Source organism: Oenanthe melanoleuca, chromosome 21 (assembly GCF_029582105.1).
Source record: "Oenanthe melanoleuca isolate GR-GAL-2019-014 chromosome 21, OMel1.0, whole genome shotgun sequence".
Taxonomy (NCBI): Eukaryota; Metazoa; Chordata; class Aves; order Passeriformes; family Muscicapidae; genus Oenanthe; species Oenanthe melanoleuca.
Window position 1 is genome coordinate 7,582,973 of NC_079354.1, and position 20,173 is coordinate 7,603,145.

Sequence of the window (20,173 nt, forward strand, 5' to 3'; positions counted from 1 at the left end):
TCTGGCTGATGTAAAACACACATGTTTTGACTGAAGCTTTTTCTTTAAAATGCCAACATTAAAGGAAGGTTTGCTTTGTAAAACTGAAACTGTAAAACTCTTCTGAAACCAAATCTGAGGGATTAAAAGAACCACATGAAAAGGGATAAATATGACCTGGACATTTACTTCCTGTGCAGAAGTTCGCTGAACATGTGCCTCCCAGCCTGTCAGTGCAAAACAAGACCTTCTGCTCTTATTCTCTGAAAGGAAAAAAAAAAAAAAAAAATAGAAAAGAGGAAGACACGACAACTCCTTTCCATTTCATGGCTTATGTCAGATGCATTGACAGTTTTTTACAGTGGCATCTCATGTACCTTAAAACCAGAAAGATGCACAACTAGGAATAAGAAATTTAGTATTAATAAACTATTCTTATTTGTACTATATGGTAAAATTGAGCTTGATCCATTTTTAATTGGTGATCAGGGACAGAACTCCTTTGGGTTTCAGTGGGAGTAAGATCAGACCTAAAGATAGCATGGACTGAGTCCAAGGATTCCACGATTCTCTGATGATGTACAGAAGAAACACATGGATAGACAGAGCTTCAGTTAGTCAGAAGATGGCTCACTTTCAAACAAACTAAGGCAAGATGTTCATATCAGTATTGCCCATTTCAAGTATTATAAGTAATTTTTGGGTTCAAAAAACCAACTTTACTTAAATATTATGAGGCTTGAAAGGAAAAAAAATCAGTTATAGATTCTCTGTATTTCTTTCCTATGTTTTGAATCTTCAAGAAGATACCACATTTTTTCTGGTTTCCTTTACTAATAATGGACTGATAGAAGCTTGATTATTTTTAAAACTGAAACCAAAGTTGTGATTGATTATAGTATAATTTCAGAAGACAAGAGTCGAGAGAAAAAATCATATAAAAGCAGGCAATACATTAAAGTCATTATTGTTCTCAAAATAACTTTTTGATCTCAGATACCAGTACACAAGCTGTAGAGAATAAAATGCAGTATAATGTAAAATTTGGCACTGCCGTTCTATTTTGGCATAAAAAGTCCCTTTAACCCAGTGAAGTTTCTTAAAAGCCAGTTACACATTAATTTGGGATTATATTTCTCCCTCATAGACATGGTGTTAAATTACACTCAAAGCGGTGTTAGCTGCCCAACAGTCATAATTTGGAGAAACACAACTTTACAGACAGAGAGAAGACAGCACTTTCGATATAAAGACAGATTTCCAACGGAAAATGTTAGGCTCTGCACGTGGGAAGTCGTGGAGTACCTGCCTGCACTCCTGGGCTGTAATGGCTGCAACAGCTCACCCTGTGGATGCACACAAAGGATCCTAGCAGGATCTGAGCTGGAAATTTTCTGTAGTTCAGGAGACTTGAATATGTAGTTTGTCAGTTCGGTCCCCCTGTTGTTTGACTTCTTTGCCTGTTTATTTTATTCATTTGTTTTTTAATTTTAGGGTGATTAAGTTTGGATTGGTGTTCTTAGATAATGCTCCCTGTTGCATATAGGAGATACAGACACCCAATAACTCCATACCATGCTACATTTTTCCCAAATGCTCTCCCAACTGGGTTTCATCTTTGAGATGGACTCATCTCTTCTACTTACAGCCTTAGTTTCTAATTCCATGGAAGCCTTTCCCATTGTCTGCTACTATACAGAGCTGAAAAAAAAATGTTCCTTCTGTCTAACCTTGACACAACAACAACAACAACAACAACAACAACCAAAAAAAAAAAAAAAAAAAAAAAAAAGTCATTGTTCAATGGAGAAAAAACAGTTCCCAAATCCTTTCCAAATCCATAATGGACAGTTTCACAGTCATTTCCAAGATGGAAAGAGGCCATTTTAGGATCCAGAAAGCATCCATTTTCTCTGTCAGTCCTAAGCCAGGGATGCCTGTGCCTGAGTCAGTTCTAAGAGGGGAATGGCTGGCATTTCTCCAAGCTTGAGAGTGTTGCTATCACAGCAATTGTTTGGTGGTGCCATCCCAATAAAGCTTCATTATGGTGCTCCTCTTTCTATAAACCTCAGTGCCCTCCAGTGTCCCCAGCAATCACTTATCTAATATTAGGATATTAAAAATACGGAAAGATTTTAAAGAGACTTATTAAAATGCAATTAGCAGCATGTACGACTTAAGCAGTGAGATTATTTTTAAAAATTACTTGATTGTGTTGGAATGCCATGCATCTTATAGAGATAATAAAGCTGCCAATCAAGTCCATTTTCAAATTAGGAAATTTTCATTCTTTTTTTACAGCCCCCTAAGTGAATATTAAAACCTGATTATTAACCTTGGAGTGTAGCTGCAGCCCCCGAGCCTGTGAGCTCTGAAAGGGAGGTTTCATAATCGAGGATAGCCCAGGCTTCAGCTCCCATTTGGACTGAGATCTCTGTGTTTATTTAAAGGTACAGTGCTCACCCTTTGAATAAGGAAATCTGGAAAGCCTGCATGGGTCTCTTGTTTCGAAAGGGGCGAAGCTCCAGAGCTTGCCATGGGAACCCAGGAGGCCAAAGCGAGCTGGCTGCAGGGCCTGGCCCCGGTGCTGCAAGGCTGTGCTGAGCTGCAGGTAAGGCTGCCCCCGCATGTCCGATCACAGCATCTCCACCGATCCTGCGCTCCCAGCACAGAATCCGCCTTTTGTTCACGGGAAAATGTGTACATTAAACGAACGTTTCTGTGGCAACACACCCCTTTGACATACTCGGGTTGCTGTGCATAGATTTTCAGTGGATGTTATTATTCTCAGTTTATGTTATTTGCACATTAAATGAACATTTCTGTGGGAAAACACCCCTTTGACATACTTGGATTGCTGTGCATAGATTTTCAGTGGATGTTAATATTCTCAGTTTATGTTATTACTTCCCTCGTTAAACATTAAACCCTGTCGCTTACCTTGCCTTCTTTTTATTTAATTTCTGTCCTACTGAGAGACAATCAAGTGTGACATTTCCTCCTATTTCACTTTGCAGGCATTTTCATTTCATTTATAAAGAAACGATCTTTCTCTGAGAAATTAAGTCATATTACCATGACAGGTTACTCCTTTTGCAGCTCTTTACTGCACTGTCAAAGTGGATTTATTGATGCTTCCTGGATTTCTCTCTTCAAGCTGGAAAAGACAAATTCTCTAGAAGGCAGCAAGTTATTCTTAACTTGAACACCTTCTTTTTGGAAAAACGCAGAGATTCAGAGGGAGTCACTTAGGAAGGGGTAGAGATTCCAACTCCAAAGCAAGAGAATGTCCTTAATTTTAAATATGTGCTTAAATTTACCTTTGCTAATCTCTTTGGGAGCACAAACAGGTCTGAAGGTATGAACGTGGACACTTCCCCATACTGGTGCCAAGCCGCTTTGCAGGAACGAGAGTCCAGAAAATATCTAAACAGAGAGAATGTCACTGAGTTTGGAAGCCTGTAGGATAGAAGTTATTTTAAAAGCAAGTGTCTCACAACTCTAACTCCCTCTAAAATCTAGCTGTGGCACCTGGCTCTACTTAGAATTTGCATGGAAGCTATCCGTACATTATTTCAGTTGGATAATAGGGTTAGGAGGGTGACAAATTGGGTTAATAAAATGTCAGGAAGAGGCAGGTTTTAAGTCTGGAAGGAGTCACAAGTGAAACAAGTTTAGTGGCCAGGGTTCACCCTTGATCTTGAATCAGTATTTGTTCACATCGCTGAGTAATCACAAATCATCCACTGTAATTCAGCATAACTGACAACCCAGCACTGACAATATTGTCTGGATGGGGAGGAGACAAAGCTGTTACTGCCTTGTTAGTCATGGCACAGTTAATAAGAAGCACTGAAGAAACAGGATGCCACAGAGATGGCACTAGACCTCCAAGAATCTGCTGAAAAGCAGAGCATCCTCAACACACCCCATGCCCTGTGCTGCTTCTGAAGCTTTCAATGTGCTTCTCTTCTCCTCCGCAGAATAGAGCAAGTGCTTTTCATGGCTCACCCTTTAGGCTCGTCTGGGTGGAGAATGTTTGCAGTGGTTTAGTATGTTCATCAGGATGAGCTGAGCATCAGTGATATTCTGGGAGTCAGAAGGCTAGAAGGGAGAGAAACGCAGTCAGTATCAAGGTACAACGGAGAAGACGTGGAGACTCAGGGAGCTATACTGTAGGTGGGATAATAGAACTGTATAAAAGAGTTCTGAAAATAACTGTTGGTTGTTGTTTTTTGTTGGTTTATTTTTCCCATTTCCATAATCAACTACTCACTGATGGGCAAATTTTATGATTGGAACCACACTGGAAATGACAAAGAGAATTAAGGATACATAATGGACATCTAATCTTTGGGTCTGTGAGCTACTAAATGTACGATAATGCCAAAACAGTAAATAACTGAGTTATTAACATATTCTAAAACTAGATCAAGCGAAACAAGCATTCACTAATATTGAGACAATTCCTGGCAGCAAGGAGAGATTACTGAAAATATTTGAAAAGTGTTATGAAAGAGTGACTGCCAGGCTGGAAAGCAAACTTTGAAAAGCACGAAGACTTTGTCCCACAAGCTGACTTGCTTTCCTTGATTAGGACCACCTTCAGGAAGAACCTTACCATGGGTACTGGTAGAACCAGACCTGAAAAGAAAAAGCTCTAGCTAATGCCAAATCTTTCAGCTGCAGCTTTGACAGCAGGAATTGCTCTGCAAGCCTATGTTTCAGAAACTCAATATAGCGTTAAACAAATGGCAAAGCAGTGGGAAGTCTGACATGCAGCAATTCAAATATATTAGACCAACCAACTGAAAAAATAACCTTGCATTATTTTGTAGCAGCTTATTGACCAAGATAAGATTTGTTCCAAATATTTGTGAGCATGGAAGAAGTGAATAATTAAGTGACACAGTCACACCTCCTGTGTTTCATCTCTACTCTTAAAAACAGGTATGGAAAATCTGAAATAGAAATCTGTATTTTTCTTTATTGTAGGAAAAGGGGAGATAGAAACATATTGAAAGCATGCCTTCACTAGAAAAGCACACTTTTAAATCCTGGGATCTGCCACCCCCTCTGAGCTTTCCCCACCCAGCTGTGTTGAAGGATCTGTGGCTGCTCCGGGCTCCCTGTCTGCCTCTTGCAGCCCCTCCAGGTGTCAGCCTTGCACTTTGCATTAGGTTTCCATTCCTCGGCCACATCTGGAATGAAGCGCTGAGTTCAGTGGAGATTCCTGACAAGAGAGCATCAGAGATCATAAAATACTGAATGCATTGCCTAATTTCATTTCAGAAAAAAAAGGCTGAATTATCAGACTCCCACCAGGCCTCCCGCAGAATGGTCAAACTGATGCCAAGGTGTATGGGAGGGGATCTAAATGGGTTCATTAGCTTTCAGTGCAATCTGCCAAGGAAACTGTGAACATTTTCCAGCCCAGAAACAGTCCAGGAGCCAGGACTTTCACTTGAATTTTCTTTTTTTAGGATGTAATCGACATGACTGTCCTTTCCTTGGCCTTAATCCCTAACAACTTCCCAAGATACTAAAAGCTTTTGCTCTCCTCTGCACTCTTGCACATAAATCAGGACAACGCTGAGATTTTCTCACTGGATCTCATTGTGGTAAAGCCACTGGAAACTCAAATGCAGGAAAACATATGCAGGCCCACCACAACATCTGACCTCACTCTGACTTCGGAGTTAAGATTGCTGGCAGTGCTTGTTTTTGGTTAAGGATGAACACTGCAGGGAAGACAGCAAAGAGAGATAAATGGGCCTTATCAGACACTCCTACACCTAGAGGACTGCACAGACAGCCTGAATGTCAGCAGTAGGATTCCCCTTAGGATGCTGCTGTAATTTATGACATGGCTCAGAATGGCCACAACTCTTCAGGCAGGTCAAATTTCAGAGGAATAGTTAAAACTACATGCATGAGCAATAATGCATGAAACTGTGAAAACAGAAATCTACCCTTTGACAGAGCAGGAAGGGGGTGTGTCAAGGCTAAGTGCTGTGGGAAGTTTGCAAAAATACCATGTCTGTTTCAGATGGAAGTGTCTTTCAGTTTCATGAGTAGAAATTAGAGGTGTTGGCAGAGTCTTGATGTCATAGGTTTTGAGATGACATCCACAGAGGAGAAACTGGGTTGAGTTCAGGGTATAATTCTTGTAGTGTAGCCACAGAAAAGCTGTTTGGTGGCAGCAATTCTCAGTAACTACTGAGCTGGGAAGGGTTCACATCTAGGTTGTGATGGATCCAAAGGTCTGTATGCATTAACTGCCATAGGAAAACTTGCAAACATGATAATGAATGAAGTTTTCACAAGGTCTTTCAATCTTTCAAAAGTCAGAACATTTCAAAATTTTTATGGTTGTTAGGAGCAAATTTGTGATAACAGCACAATTCTGCATATCAGGTGTCACTAATGTTTTTCATTAAGGGCATGCAGAATGACCTTGGGGAACCCGGCTTATCCTAATACCTCCGTTTTCCAAGAAGTTACTACAACATTACTGGCAAGAACAAGATTAATTAATTGCATTATAAATTTAAGGGCAAAAAGAAGACATGAAAACATTCAGAAAGAGAAAGACAGAAGTCCATCACCTTTGGCAGTTTCAACTACACAAAAAGTCCATTTGGTCACATTTGGTTGATGGGTAGCTCTCGCCACCCTCATAAAGGATGACTTTCACTTCTACAAGCATTAGTTCTCCCCTTTCTGTGGATGTCTATTCTTCTGTCTATGTCTAACTATTTCTCATGTAAAGGTCTTGCTTCTCTTTCAAAATTACCTGTATTAAGGCAAATTATGTGTTCCCTTCCTTTCCTTGCTCAAAGTCATTTACATGAAGAGTCACAGAACTGAGATTATAGATACTGGGGCAGTAAATGCAGAGATACAGCAAAGGCTGGATATTTGGGTAGGCCTCAATTTATGGTGGACAGCCAAAGAACAAAGGTCTGATGTTATCATAAATCATTTATACTGCAAATGATTTAAAATAATTGAAACCCATATGCATTAAAATTTGACCTGTACATCCATTTGACATATTTTAAGTAGACAAAAGATAGATTTTACATAAATCTTCAGTAAATCTATTTCGAAAAAAATATCACCAGGCAGTAAAGCCTAACTATTTTAAAAACAGTCTTTGTTTTATCCTTCAGCTCTTGCCTCAATGTGCATCATTCAAAATCAGCAAGAAAATACTCTGACTGTCTGCCCTGTCCTTGAGAGAAAAAGCAGAAAAACATAAAAAAACATAGAAAGAAAACTAGACAAAACAGCTTGTGAACAGATCCTGACAAAGCTATCCTTCACACTATTCCAGGTGTTACAGAATAGTTGCTACACTTTACACAAGCCACCTATGGCTTTTGAAGGAGTCTATTTCCAACACCCTGTGTAAATTTCAATGTTTGTATTGAATATTTAGAACCTGTCACATACCAACACATGCAATTTTATGGGCCAGTTCCCAGTCTGTGGGATTTATCCTTCGGTTTATGCCAACCTATGCTGATGAAAATTGGTCTTCCCTGCTAGGAGCTACTATAGAATCTAGGCAAAAAGAGTCCCTGAATCCCAGCTCCAGCACACTGTACAAGGCATCAAATTCCTTTGGAAGATCCCTGGCACATCAGCACTGGGAACTGAGCTCTGGGAACTGACTGGATACCTCCAGGAATCACAAGGAGAAATTCTTCCCAGGCTCTGCTATTGGATGCTCTAGAAAGGCAAGGGAGATGACTTGAAGATGGTTTGATCTAACTCTGCCAAGCAAAACAGAGCAAAGTGAATTTTGCATTCCCTGTGCAAGATGCAAACATTTGACGGTTCCTGCAGGTACCACTCAAACAAGAGGGTGGAGATGGCAGATAATCCTGACTCTTCATAACTTGGAAAGGTAGGAGCCAGCAGGTCAATGCCAGCAGCGGCTTTGGAGCTTGGAGGGGCTTTTTTTGGTCACCATTTGGGTTTCCAGTAACTACAGAAGATTCTTAGTTCCTATCAGACCTCTCAGCCAGGCCAGTCCTTTTGTTTGCTGGGGCTGAGTTTGTTAAAGTAGCAGCCAGGACACCACCACACCTGGCTGGTGAGCCCCAGAATTCCAGTGACATGGACTTCAACCAGCCTCACCCAATAGCTACTAGGGCTGAAAGGACCCAGACTGAGCCCACTGAGCCCTTCTGGAACTGTAGAAGAGCTAAATCTATTAAAAAAAATCCGATTTTCATTGTGTTTGCTAAGAGATTAAAAAATATATCACTTGTTCTAATCAGTCTGGAAGAGTTAAGTAAATAAGGATATTAACTAAAAGGAATGCAGAAACTCTTCCTCTTTATGAAACAGGACTAAAGTACTTCAGATGGATTAGATGATTAGAAATGAGATAATTGGAATCATCATTTCATAGGATCATGGTAAAATTACCTAAAATATTTCAGGTACTATAATGAAGACTTAAGTGTTGTTTAAACTGAGGGAATTAGGAGGAGTGTGAGTAGCATGGACTACGTGATCTTTCTGGGAACTTTAGTGGATGAAAGCTACTTATTTTGTTTCAGGGAAACTTTTCTTTAGTAGTTGTTTTAGACTGCGAGGCATGAGTAAATTCTTATGTTGACAACTTGCTTGTGAATGGAAAGCTCTAATTATGGTAGATATTTATGGAGAAACTGTTCATCCTCCTTATATTCCCGCATTATTCTGAGAAACTTGATGTTGTGGGGGAAAAGACTTCCACTGATGGATTTATTAACTAATGACAAAATGAGGCTGTCTACAATCTGACTGCATGATACACTATGATTCACTAAATTCTCCTGTCTTTTACTGCTCTATGATTAGGAACAGGCCCAGGCACTTCATGGTTTTCAGTAGCCACAGTTGCATGGTGTTTTTGTATCAGGAGCTTATATTTCAGTGCCCATAGACGATGTTTTTCATCCCAAGTGCTTTTGGGAGGGTGAACAGTTGATCATTACACTGAGTTTGCTTGTACCCACGAGCACACTTAACCTAGAGCAGCAAATAGTTATTGTATTGCATTTTGTTTTGTGCCTGTGGGCACACTTAAGTCAATATACATGAACGCTAGTACCACATATTGTATTTGTCTGCACCCATGGGCCCTTGGAATTGCCAGTGTGAGGGAACTGGTGAATTAACTAGTGGTATGCCCACTGGTGTACTTACTTCAGGAGCAATGCTACTGTTAATTGCTTAACTTAAACCTAATCATAATATAAAATAACAGAATGAAAGTGCTGCAACAATCCTGATTCACATAGAAAAGGAATAGTGACATTTGCTTAATTCTAAGCTTGTTTGTTGCCAAAACTGAGGAAGAAGTTTTTGAGGCAGAAATCTCTTGTGGCTAATTGTCCTTTTTCCCTCCCTGTTTTACAGCCAGGACAGAGCTCTCCCTTCTCTTGTCAAGCTTTTCCCTGCATAAAATCTAGTCCAAGGCTGATGCTTACTCTGCTCATTAGCGAAATTACCACCAGATGCTGTGTGAGATGGAGGTTGCTCTGGCTCAGCACCACAACCTCTTCAACAGGGCTGTTGCTAAACTCTGAGTGGAAATGGTGCAGCATGTAATGCTGACATACTGCAATTACTACTCTGTCCTCACAGCAGGTTCAAACGACACTGGCTGTCTCCATGCTGACTTGGCAACACCAGAACTGGCTTTGGGATGTATATTGTGGATCACTAGAAAATGTAGGAGCATTGTTTTCTCTTGTTAGCCTGTGTCTAGTCAGCTCCTCTCAGAACTCTGTTGAAAAATGGTAATTAAATTGTAAGACTGAGTCTCAAGTCACACTGGCATAGGTGCGCTGAGCTTCAGTGGTGCTGGAAGCCAATTTTTGCACTTGAAGAAAAAGTGGGAGTCTTAAATACTCTCAGCAGAAGCCACAAGAAACCATTACTGCAAAGTTCTGGATAACCTTTTCTAGCAGTAGAGTCTTCTGTCCTTACTAATAGCTCTTTATTTTTATGGACTTTTGGGGGTTTTTTTGAGTTGTTGTTTGGTGGGGGTTTTTTTGTTTGGTTGGTTTTTTTGGGTTTTTTTTTGGGAGACCAGTGCAAAGAAGGTCAAGCTAGAAAGAATACACAGATTGGATGAGTGCCACAAAGGAGCAGATGAGGGGAGAAAAAGGTGGTAAAATTATTTTCCTTATAATAGTATGGTACAGTCCACAGGTCAAGCTGCTGAGCTGGTTATAGAAAGCTCTGCAGTGCGCTTTTTTCTGTGTACTTTTGCTATGATGATGGCAGGCAGGACTTCACAGCTCTGCTAATGCCAACCCTGTATGGCTCCCTGTTCATACAGATCTTGTAATAAATACTGATTGCATTACAGATGTCTCTGGTGTGATTCCTGGCTAATGTGACTGACAGACCACACAAGCCCATTAGTAAAGCACCAGAATAAAATAAGTGGGAAATGTGGAATGGCAATTATCCAAATGGAAAATAAGAGATTAAAACCACAGAACAGTTATTAATGCATAGTTCTTAATGTGTAGCTTTTTAGTATTATCACTGCAAATTAAAAAAAAATAAAAATTAAAAAAAAAAAAAGAAGAGGGTGATGCTACTGAAATCAGATGGTTAACATTATAAAAGAGAGTAGACCAGGTGGAAAATACTGTGTTTTCCTTAGCCATAACGGCTTTGAAGTCCAGAAGCTTGTAATACTGTATAATGAGATATAACCATTAAGTCTATCAATTAAGTTAGGGAAAATTTGGTTTAGAGAAGATTAAGCCATGTTATAGCAAACACCGGGTATTAAAGGACAGGGCTAGAATTACTAGCTTTTTTTAAACTTCTAGCAATCCTGCAAGACTGTTTTGTACAAGCTCAGTGAGCAGCGAAATAAATGGGGAGAGGCACAAAAAAGCCCCAAACATCTTGGGGAATTAATGAAGATATTAATTCTGAGCAATGAACCAGTTGCTGGGGACAGTGTCAGACTAGACAAGTATGAGATACAGAAATGAGTGATCGTGAAATTCTGTGTTAGTCAGCCTGGTTGATCTAGTTCTTCCCAAGGTCCTCAGGGAATACCTGCGTAAGATCTGCAGAGGCATGCTGGATCAATTCTTCCTGTCCAGTGCAGAATGATGTTGCTCACGTGCCAAGATGCCTTAGCCAGTATTGCTCACACACTTGTGCAGGAGACAGGGTTTGTGTCCTTTTCCGACTTACAAATAACATTCAATACCAGCACTGCCAGAGTAATGCTGATAACAAATGATTGCATCTCTAATGTTTCCATCCTCTTCTGTCCAGATCAGTGAAAAAGGGATCTTCAAGTGCATGTGAGTCTCCTCCTGTACAACTGGAAGAGCCCTGGGTATATTTCAGATGATTCGCTGATATTCAGATGATTCAAACGATTTTTCCCAGGGGTGGAGAACCCCTCATCTCCCCTGGAAACATTGCTTCCATTACTTAAGCCTTGTTAGAAGAGTCTGTGGGGACTGTGATTAGTTTGGTTTCACCCTTAAGTTATTGGAGGGGGTTTTGTTTGTTGGGGTTTTTTTCTTGCTTTATTTGGTTGGGGGTTTTTTGTTGTTTTTAATTCTAGAAACCACAGAATCTTCTGAGTGGGAAAGGACCCATGGTATCATCCAGTCCAACTCCTGCAGAGCACACCCTGTCCTTGAGAGCCTTGTCTGAACACACCTTGAGCTCTGCCAGCCTTGACACCGTGACCACTACCCTGGGAGCCTGTTTAGTGCCCCACCATCCTTTGGGGGAAGCATCTTATCCTGATATATTTGCCTAAATGTCCCCTGACACACCTGCAGCCGCTCCCTCGGGTCCTGTCACCCGTCGCAGAGAACAGTGATCGGAGCTACCCCTCCGCTGCCCCTCCCGAGGAAGCTGTAGCCTGCGATGAGGCTTGCCCTCATTCTTCTCCATGCTGAACACGCCAGGTGACCAAGTTTGGGTTTTGGTGTTTTGGTGTTTTTTTTTTAAATGAGGTGCGCTCGTTCTTTCTGGTAGCGGAGACGACCGTCGCCGAGCTTTTGCTAGCGACTGCTCCGGTCAAGCTACTCAGGGTCGGCCCGGGGGCCAATGCCCATTCCGAAGTCGTAGCTCTGAGCTCACCGCTCTCACCGATAGGCCACGGACGGCGCCGGCTCCCGGCAGCTCCCGCGCTCGCGCAGGGGCGGGCAGGACCGCACCACTGGCCCCGCGCCTGGGGGAGTGAGGCTCGGAGAGCTGCCGTCGCCGCCGCGGGTTCCGATAATGCCGGCCGAGCTCCGGCTGAGAGCGGGCGGCGCGCGCTAGAGCACGTCTGGGGTTCCACTCTCTCCCTCGTTCCGACCGCCTAGCCGCAGTTCGCCCCCCTCGTCCGCCTGGAATGGTTCGGCCCACGGCCCTGCCCGGCCTCTGAGGGGCCACGGCCGCCATTTTGTGCGGCGGCGGGTAGAGTGCGGTGCTGGGGGTGTTGAGGGGTTGTCGGGACGTGGCTCTCTTCCCTGGCCGGTGAGCGGGGCGCGGGGCTGTGTGAGGTCCGACGCGGCTGCCTGCGGTGCTGGGGCGGGTGGCGCCGCATCCGGAGGTGGCGGGCTCGGGCGGACCCGGCAGGGGGCGAGGGGAGGCTGCGACGTTAATGAATGTCGCATTTCGGTGCCCGCTGTTGTGTAATAAATACAGAGAGACTCGTGCCTCTGGGCGAAGAAGATGAAAGTCAAGTCAGGGGGGATAGGGTGATCGCTCACGCGTGCTCTGTCCCTTTTGTACTTCAGTAACTTCCAGCGAAGATGTCGGAGTATATTCGGGTGACAGAGGACGAGAACGATGAGCCCATCGAAATCCCGTCGGAGGACGACGGCACCGTGCTGTTGTCCACGGTGACAGCGCAGTTCCCCGGGGCGTGCGGACTACGCTACAGGAACCCGGTGTCGCAGTGCATGCGGGGAGTCCGGCTGGTCGAGGGCATCCTGCACGCCCCCGAGGCCGGTTGGGGCAACCTCGTCTACGTCGTGAATTATCCCAAAGGTTTGTCCTCATGGCTTCGGTTCTCTGTACAAGGCTGCTTTCTTTAAGGTCGCAGTCACTGCTGATCTAACATGGGAACACTGTTACTCTTTAACTCTCATTCACAGAGATCACTGATTTATTCAGGTGTCTGTCCTGCCGAGTAGGTTTGACCCCATTGAGATTTTAATTTTTTAACACTCTACTTGAACGAGTACCTTAGTGACAAAGTCTTGCACTATCCTTGAAGGATAGCCTGGCATAGGCCTTCAAAGATTGTAGCATACTGTAATCTCTGTACTCACCGACACTTTTCCTCAAGGCATGGTTTGGTCAGAGGAAAGAAACGCTCAAGAAGGGAGAAACTTGACCACTCTGCTCAACCCCCCAAAAATTAGAGGGGAAGGAAGTAAATTGCTAGTGAACTAGTCTTGTTAAAAATTGATGTTTTCTCCACCTTATAGGACTGTGAATGTTGCTGGATAGTACTTAAATAAACTAATGCAGAACTAAGTGGGTCAAATCTCATTTTGGAGGAGGACTTGATTGTGGACTGGCTTTGGTTCAGGGCAGTCAGATACTTGTTCCATTTAGCTGTCAACACCTGATGTATGTTTGTTGCAGTCTGTATTCTTTCTCATCATGGGTTATAATTTAACACCATGCAGTTCATAGTCAGTGGGTCAATTTCCAGAGCTGAGGATGTCTAAATGTACTTTTTTATATTCAGATAATAAGAGAAAAATGGATGAAACCGATGCATCATCAGCAGTGAAAGTGAAACGAGCAGTACAGAAGACTTCAGATTTAATAGTGTTGGGTCTTCCCTGGAAAACCACCGAACAAGACTTAAAGGAATATTTCAGTACCTTTGGAGAAGTTCTGATGGTGCAGGTAAAATCCATTTGCAGCTTAAGTAAGGAGGAACATTGGGTCGATACCAGGCTCCTGAGAAAACAAGCAGAAACAAAGGAGCTTTATAAACTTGGACAAGATCAGAAGCTGTGTCTCTTACTAAGGGTGTCTTTCTTTTTTTCCATGAGCCTGTTAATTTTGGGAGAAGATGTTAAGGAATTAGAGGTTGCTGTGATAAGAATGGTTATAAGATGGATGAACATGCTTCATATTAGTGGTTACTTCTGTTTTGGTTTTTTTTTTTCCACCTAGGTTAAGAAAGATATTAAAACAGGCCACTCAAAAGGTTTTGGGTTTGTTCGGTTCACGGATTACGAAACCCAAGTGAAAGTAATGTCTCAGCGGCACATGATCGATGGAAGATGGTGTGACTGTAAACTTCCCAACTCTAAGGTACTTTGGGATTTACTGCTGGTTTTATTTGTGCCAAACACTCTGAGTGCACCTCTTTGTCAGCTGTTAGGGGAGAGCAGCTGCACAGATTAACTATCCACTCTTGGATGTGGCTTTACTGTGAATGAACAGAACAAGTGAGAGCAATGAAGGAAAACGGGGAGGAGGTGAGTGAGCTAGAAGAAATTGAAATGTTGGGAAAATAGCTCATTATGTGAGGGAATTAAGCATACATAGAAAACGGTGTTTGATGTCCAGCAGTACCTGCCTAACTTGTCTGTTGCATGAATAAGTGCAGAATAAAGCAGATGGAATAACTAATTCAGGGAAGAACAGAACAAGTCTTTGAGTTCCAAACTGAACCTACAGCTTCTATTCTTGTCTCTATATGCAATTATTACAAAAAAGTGTTCGGCAATGGCCTTGTCACCATCCCTGTGTGTTGCTCCCCTGCTCATTGTCTTGTGACTCTTGCCCCCCAACTGTACTGAGGTGCTGTAATGGTGCTCGTTACCTCGTGGTGCTTGCTGCCGCGGTAAGGGAGAGTCTGCACGCAGACACACACACTCCCTGGCTTCTTGTGGACAGCAGTGTTGCTCAATTCCTGGAGGCTATCTTTTATAGGGGGCTCGGAATTCACGCGCCTGACCATGTCATTGGTCAAGGTCTTGTGCCACCCAGCTGCTTTGACCAATTGTGTGTCTGCAGCCTCGGTAGAGCCTCATTGGATGAGTGGCCACTTGGGCCAACCCATGGAACCAAGCCGGGTTTCCACGGCAACCACAGCACAAGCGTAGCTTGCACTGCAACAAGGTGCAGCCGTATTCTTGGAATAGAATTTTTAAAATTTATTTAAGTCTTAAATTTACAATTTCAAACTTTGTTTCATCAGCAGCTCTCAGAACAGGCTAGATTAAGTGTCATTTACCATACTGTAACTAAGTTCTCAAGGACTCCAGTTGTGATAGTTTTTGCCTTCAATTCTCTCCAGCAAAGTCCTGATGAGCCTTTGCGCAGCAGGAAGGTGTTTGTTGGACGCTGCACTGAGGACATGACAGCAGATGAACTCCGACAGTTCTTTGCCCAGTATGGAGAAGTGGTAGATGTCTTCATTCCTAAACCCTTCCGAGCTTTTGCTTTTGTTACATTTGCAGATGATCAGGTAAGTCTTAAAGTATTTTAACTTCAGAGATTACATTTTAGTAGCATGATGAAGTATCATTTCTGAAACTATACATGAAATGCTTACGTGTCCACTGTCTTGAGAATTACAGTGGTATCAGTTTGATCTGATTTATTGAATGGACTGAGACTACAGTTTTAGATGCAGCTATGCAGAGAGGATTTTACACTACAGGTAGTTAGTGATGAATGCAAAGCTAAATCACTTCAAATTGAATTCAGTACACGCATATGCTTTCTTTGCAGGATAAATATCTGCTCAGAATTGTAGGGGATGTTTTGTGTCTTGTACTACTAACATTTTTGAAAAAACATCTAATATACGTTTAATCAATTCCCTATTTCTTATAGGTTGCCCAGTCTCTTTGTGGAGAGGACTTGATCATTAAAGGAACCAGCGTACATATATCCAATGCTGAACCTAAGCACAATAGCAGTAGACAGTTAGAGAGAGGTGGAAGATTTGGTGGTAACCCAGGAGGCTTTGGGAATCAGGGGGGGTTTGGTAACAACAGAGGAGGTGGGGGAGGACTGGGCAACAACCAGGGCAGCAACATGGGTGGGGGTATGAACTTTGGGGCCTTTAGCATCAACCCTGCCATGATGGCAGCAGCACAGGCAGCCCTGCAGAGCAGCTGGGGGATGATGGGCATGCTGGCCAGCCAGCAGAACCAGTCAGGGCCCTCGGGAAACAACCAGCCTCAGGGCAACATGCAGCGGGAGCAGAACCAGGGTTTTAGTTCAGGCAACAGCTCGTATGGAGGGTCTGGCTCAGGCTCAGCAATAGGCTGGGGCTCAGCCTCGAACGCAAGCTCCAGCAGTGGGTTTAACGGAGGCTTTGGTTCAAGCATGGATTCCAAATCTTCAGGCTGGGGAATGTAGACGCTGTGGGCTCTGATACTGACTGTATGGTGGGAAATGAAATTTTTCTAACTATTGGTAAGTATACTGTAAATTATTACGTATATACTGAAATTTTCCAAATGAATTTGTTCAGTGTGCAGTATATTCAGCAGTATTTTTGACATTTTTCTTTTCTAAAAAAAAAAAAAGAGAAAAGAAAGGTAAAATTACTTTTCTAAGTTTTGTTACGTATCTAGTTGGAATTCTGAATGTTTGGAAGTGGACTGCTGTTTGCCTGATAGGTGAACTAACACTACAGTCGATAGGAAAGGTTTCTCCTTTAATACTTTATCTCATGTTTCCCGGCTAGCTGAATTCTTTGCATGTTCAAAATGGAACCATTGGTCAGGAACAGCATTCTCTCCCTCTCATTTTTAATTTGATCCCACCATAAGACTCTCCAAGCGCCCTGTTGGACAACACAGTGTCATTTTTGTTTGTGTGTGTTTGGTTTTTTTTAACACTGTCTCCCCTCCATACTAAAGTACGATATGAAGGCTTCATTTAATCTCCGCAGTTCATCTCATTTCAAATGTGTATGGAAGAAGCACTTCATTGAAAGCAGTGCTGTAAATATTCTGCCTTAGGAATACTTCTGTCTACATGCTTTCTCATCCAAGAATACTTCACCATACCGCACATGCTGCGTCTTAGACGGTGGGTGTTCCATTTTTATCCGCTACTCTTTATTTCATGGAGTCGTATCAACGCTGTGAACGCAAGGCTGTGAGATGGAACCAGAAGGCTGTTTGAACTTTTGAAACCATGTGTGGGATTGGTGGTGGTGCCGAGGCATGAGAGGTCTGGTATGTGCGAGATAAAGGAGCGAGCGCATGCAGAGACCTGGTGGTGCATTAATGGGATTTTATTTGACTTTGCGAGATGTCTCTCAATCCTGTGGCTTTGGTGAGTGTGCGGAGAGCAATGATAGCAGATAATGTACGAGTGTTTATTGCATTCAAAGGACATCCACATGTGGAAGACTTTAAGTGGGTTCTCTACCTAGTTAATAAATTAGTTGAATGTGTTACGTGAAATGGAATATTTGTATTTCTTTTCCCTTATGTCAACTGCTGTGAATGCTGTATGGTGTGTGGTTTTTTTCTGTTAATGATCTGTAAGTGTGGTAATGTGACTTGAAGATGATGGGGGGTTGTTATGAGAACATTGAGCTTGTGGTGTGCTTTGCAGTAGCTCTTTTAGCAGAGATCACTAGAGCTCAGTGTTCCTCTCCAGGGTGGAAGTTCCGCTGTCTGTAAGATATCCAGAAGAATGCTGTTTGCTGCAGTTTCGTGTTTGGATGCTTTTTATAAGATTTGTCACTGTAGGAAATTCTTAAATAAAACTGATTTAAGTAATATGTGTCTTTGTTTTGCAGCCCTGAATGCAAAGAATTCATAGCAGTTAATTAATTTTACCCTTTTGCGATGAACTTCTGTAAAGTTTTTGCAGTCACTCGGTTTGTTTCAGGATAAGCAGGTTCTAAAGGAGCCACCGCTCAGCACGTATCGATTGATACCTGACACTCACCTCTAAGCCACTGTACCCTTGCACTGTGCAGTGACATAGATCTAAAATCCAGGTCCCACACCTTGTGGTGTCCGCACGTAGACTGGTAAGCAGCTCCCTCCAAATTTCATCTGTGCCAAGGAACGTTATTTGTTCTTTTAGCAATTGAAGTTCCTTATCAGAACTGGGTTGGAGCAGACGGGGTCGCTGTCACAGTGGGTTTCTGTCCACAGTATCTCCTTTGGGGATGCATGTTTTTAACTTGTTCTTAGATCAGCCCACTCATGGGAAACAGGCTTCTGCCACACTTCCAGCCCAGGATAATGCTGTTAACTCCTGTTAAAACTAGTCACAGGAAAGACTTTCTTGGTGAATATACAAAAATAAATATACACAGACAGATAAAGTTTGAAATAAGTTATGACAGGTGCAGAGGTGTCATGTAGGAGGCGGCTTCTTAACAAAGTACACGGTGTTAGAGCAGAAACTAGTGGACAGTTATTTCCGCTTGTGCTTGAACTTGAGGAGTTGTCTTCTGTACTTGGGTTTGCAACCCACTAAAGCTTTGTTTTTCTGTACACCATAGTACTGTGCTGTAGCTATGAATAGTCTGAATATGGATATTTACACAGTTTTTAACCTATGTTAGTTTCAAATGAATCTTCATTAATCTATCCCACTGAGGCTTGTAAATAGCAGAGCATCTAAACACCAGATAAAACTGCACGACTGAGTTTTCCACCTGCAGAATTAAAAAATCAGTTGTGCCTTAATGTGCTTGGTTAAAAGGGGGTTTCTAAACACTCAGGCTGAGAAAGAAATCTCACACATTTGTTCATATTCCACTGAAAAAGTTGCTTGCATTTTTTTTCTGCACCTTAATGAGAATAATCTCCAAACTGTCCCATCTGTGAATTTTGCATTTTAGCACTTGCACTATTACCAGCTACTTCTGCTGAGTAACACTTTAAAATGATATTCTTGGACCTCCAAAGGCTAACTGACCTCCTGCAAGGAACCTCATGGTAAGTTACTGTAATTAGCATGGTTTGAATTCTGTTTAAATTGTTGAGGTTTAGATTTAAAGAGGATGGTTGGCAGCACTGAGTAGTCTTTGCTCATAATTTTAGCCTTCCTTCACCTTCAAACAAAATCTGAAAATGTTGAAATTTCAAGTTTCACTAGCATTTTTTAACTGCTTTGCATACTTTAATGTTTATAAGTAAGTAAATAAACTATCACTGAATATACGCTGAAGTGTTTTGAGTCTTCATTTTTTTATAAAGAGATACTTCAGTGACATTACTTTACGAAGTGAAATGCTAAGGAAAGTGTCTGAGATACAAGAGGAAATTTATGTATATTGTAATGGTGTCGATATAATAGAAAAAAAAGTTTTTTCTAACACTTCTAATAAGTTCCAAGAATCTGTTGTCCACTGTCCTTGGACTGAAACTCTGAATGAGTTGTTCTTCAGAAAACTGCTCAGGAAAACACCATTTTTACAGCTGAGAGAGGAACTTGTTGGGCATGGGCTGTGCCGCCATAACCTGCTGTGACTCATGGACAGCAGGGCTGGTAAATACCCCCACACACAGCAAGGAGCTGATAGTGCACAGCTGAGGGGTGGGTGGGGGGATGTCAGTGCTCTGTAGACCCTCACTCGACCTGTGCTGAGTCAGAAGCTGCAGTCAAAAAAGAATTGACAGCACTATTTGAAAGAAAACAAAACACTCTTCATGAAGAAATGAGTAAGGCATTCTGAAGGCAGATGGCAGCTTTGTATAGCTGAGGGAAACTTGCAGCAGCTGCTGGGACATTTTTTTCCCCACCCCATTATCTGCAGTCAATCTTCCTGATAAACAGGTATGTGTAAGATTAGTACTGATTGAGATTCCTGCTCCGCTGTAACCAATACCATTATCAAAGGGGTAAGATAATTTTTGTAACCTTCATGAGTTAGATTTCTTTCTCCCTGGCCACCTTCATAGTGTTTTTTTTCAACATTCCCAATTTACTCCTCAAAGATGAGGGGGTTTTTTGATCAGCTATATGGTAAGCAGCTGATAGAACCGCATTGTCATGCATAGCTGAGCCACCTTCTAACTCTCCTTTCCCTGTAGTTAACACCACTTATCAGGGAAGCTCTCCAGGCTCATCTTCCCTTCCTCCAGGAACTCACTCCACAAAGTGCAAAGCAACAGTGGCAATGAAAGCTGTTTAATGGTTTGAGATCTAAATACTGAATTATTGTGCTTATATGGATTAAATTAGGTTA

At 42.3% G+C, this 20,173-nt stretch overlaps 1 protein-coding gene and 1 long non-coding RNA gene across 2 annotated transcripts; one reads left to right on the forward strand and one right to left on the reverse strand.

Annotated features, from left to right (window-relative positions):
* Positions 1 to 1,793: 1,793 nt before the first annotated feature.
* On the reverse strand, positions 1,794 to 12,150 carry LOC130261840 (uncharacterized). Its single transcript, XR_008842033.1, has 4 exons — positions 11,068 to 12,150; positions 5,071 to 5,212; positions 3,991 to 4,083; positions 1,794 to 3,405 (listed from the first exon to the last, which is right to left on the reverse strand). It is a non-coding gene; the product is annotated as an uncharacterized LOC130261840 (long non-coding RNA).
* Positions 12,151 to 12,199: 49 nt separating this feature from the next.
* On the forward strand, positions 12,200 to 19,145 carry TARDBP (TAR DNA binding protein). Its single transcript, XM_056508444.1, has 6 exons — positions 12,200 to 12,498; positions 12,762 to 13,014; positions 13,724 to 13,887; positions 14,161 to 14,301; positions 15,293 to 15,463; positions 15,835 to 19,145. Exons 2-6 carry the CDS (start codon positions 12,777 to 12,779, stop codon positions 16,363 to 16,365), a joined length of 1,245 nt encoding a protein of 414 aa, XP_056364419.1. The 5' UTR covers positions 12,200 to 12,498; positions 12,762 to 12,776; the 3' UTR covers positions 16,366 to 19,145.
* The last annotated feature ends 1,028 nt before the right edge of the window (positions 19,146 to 20,173 follow it).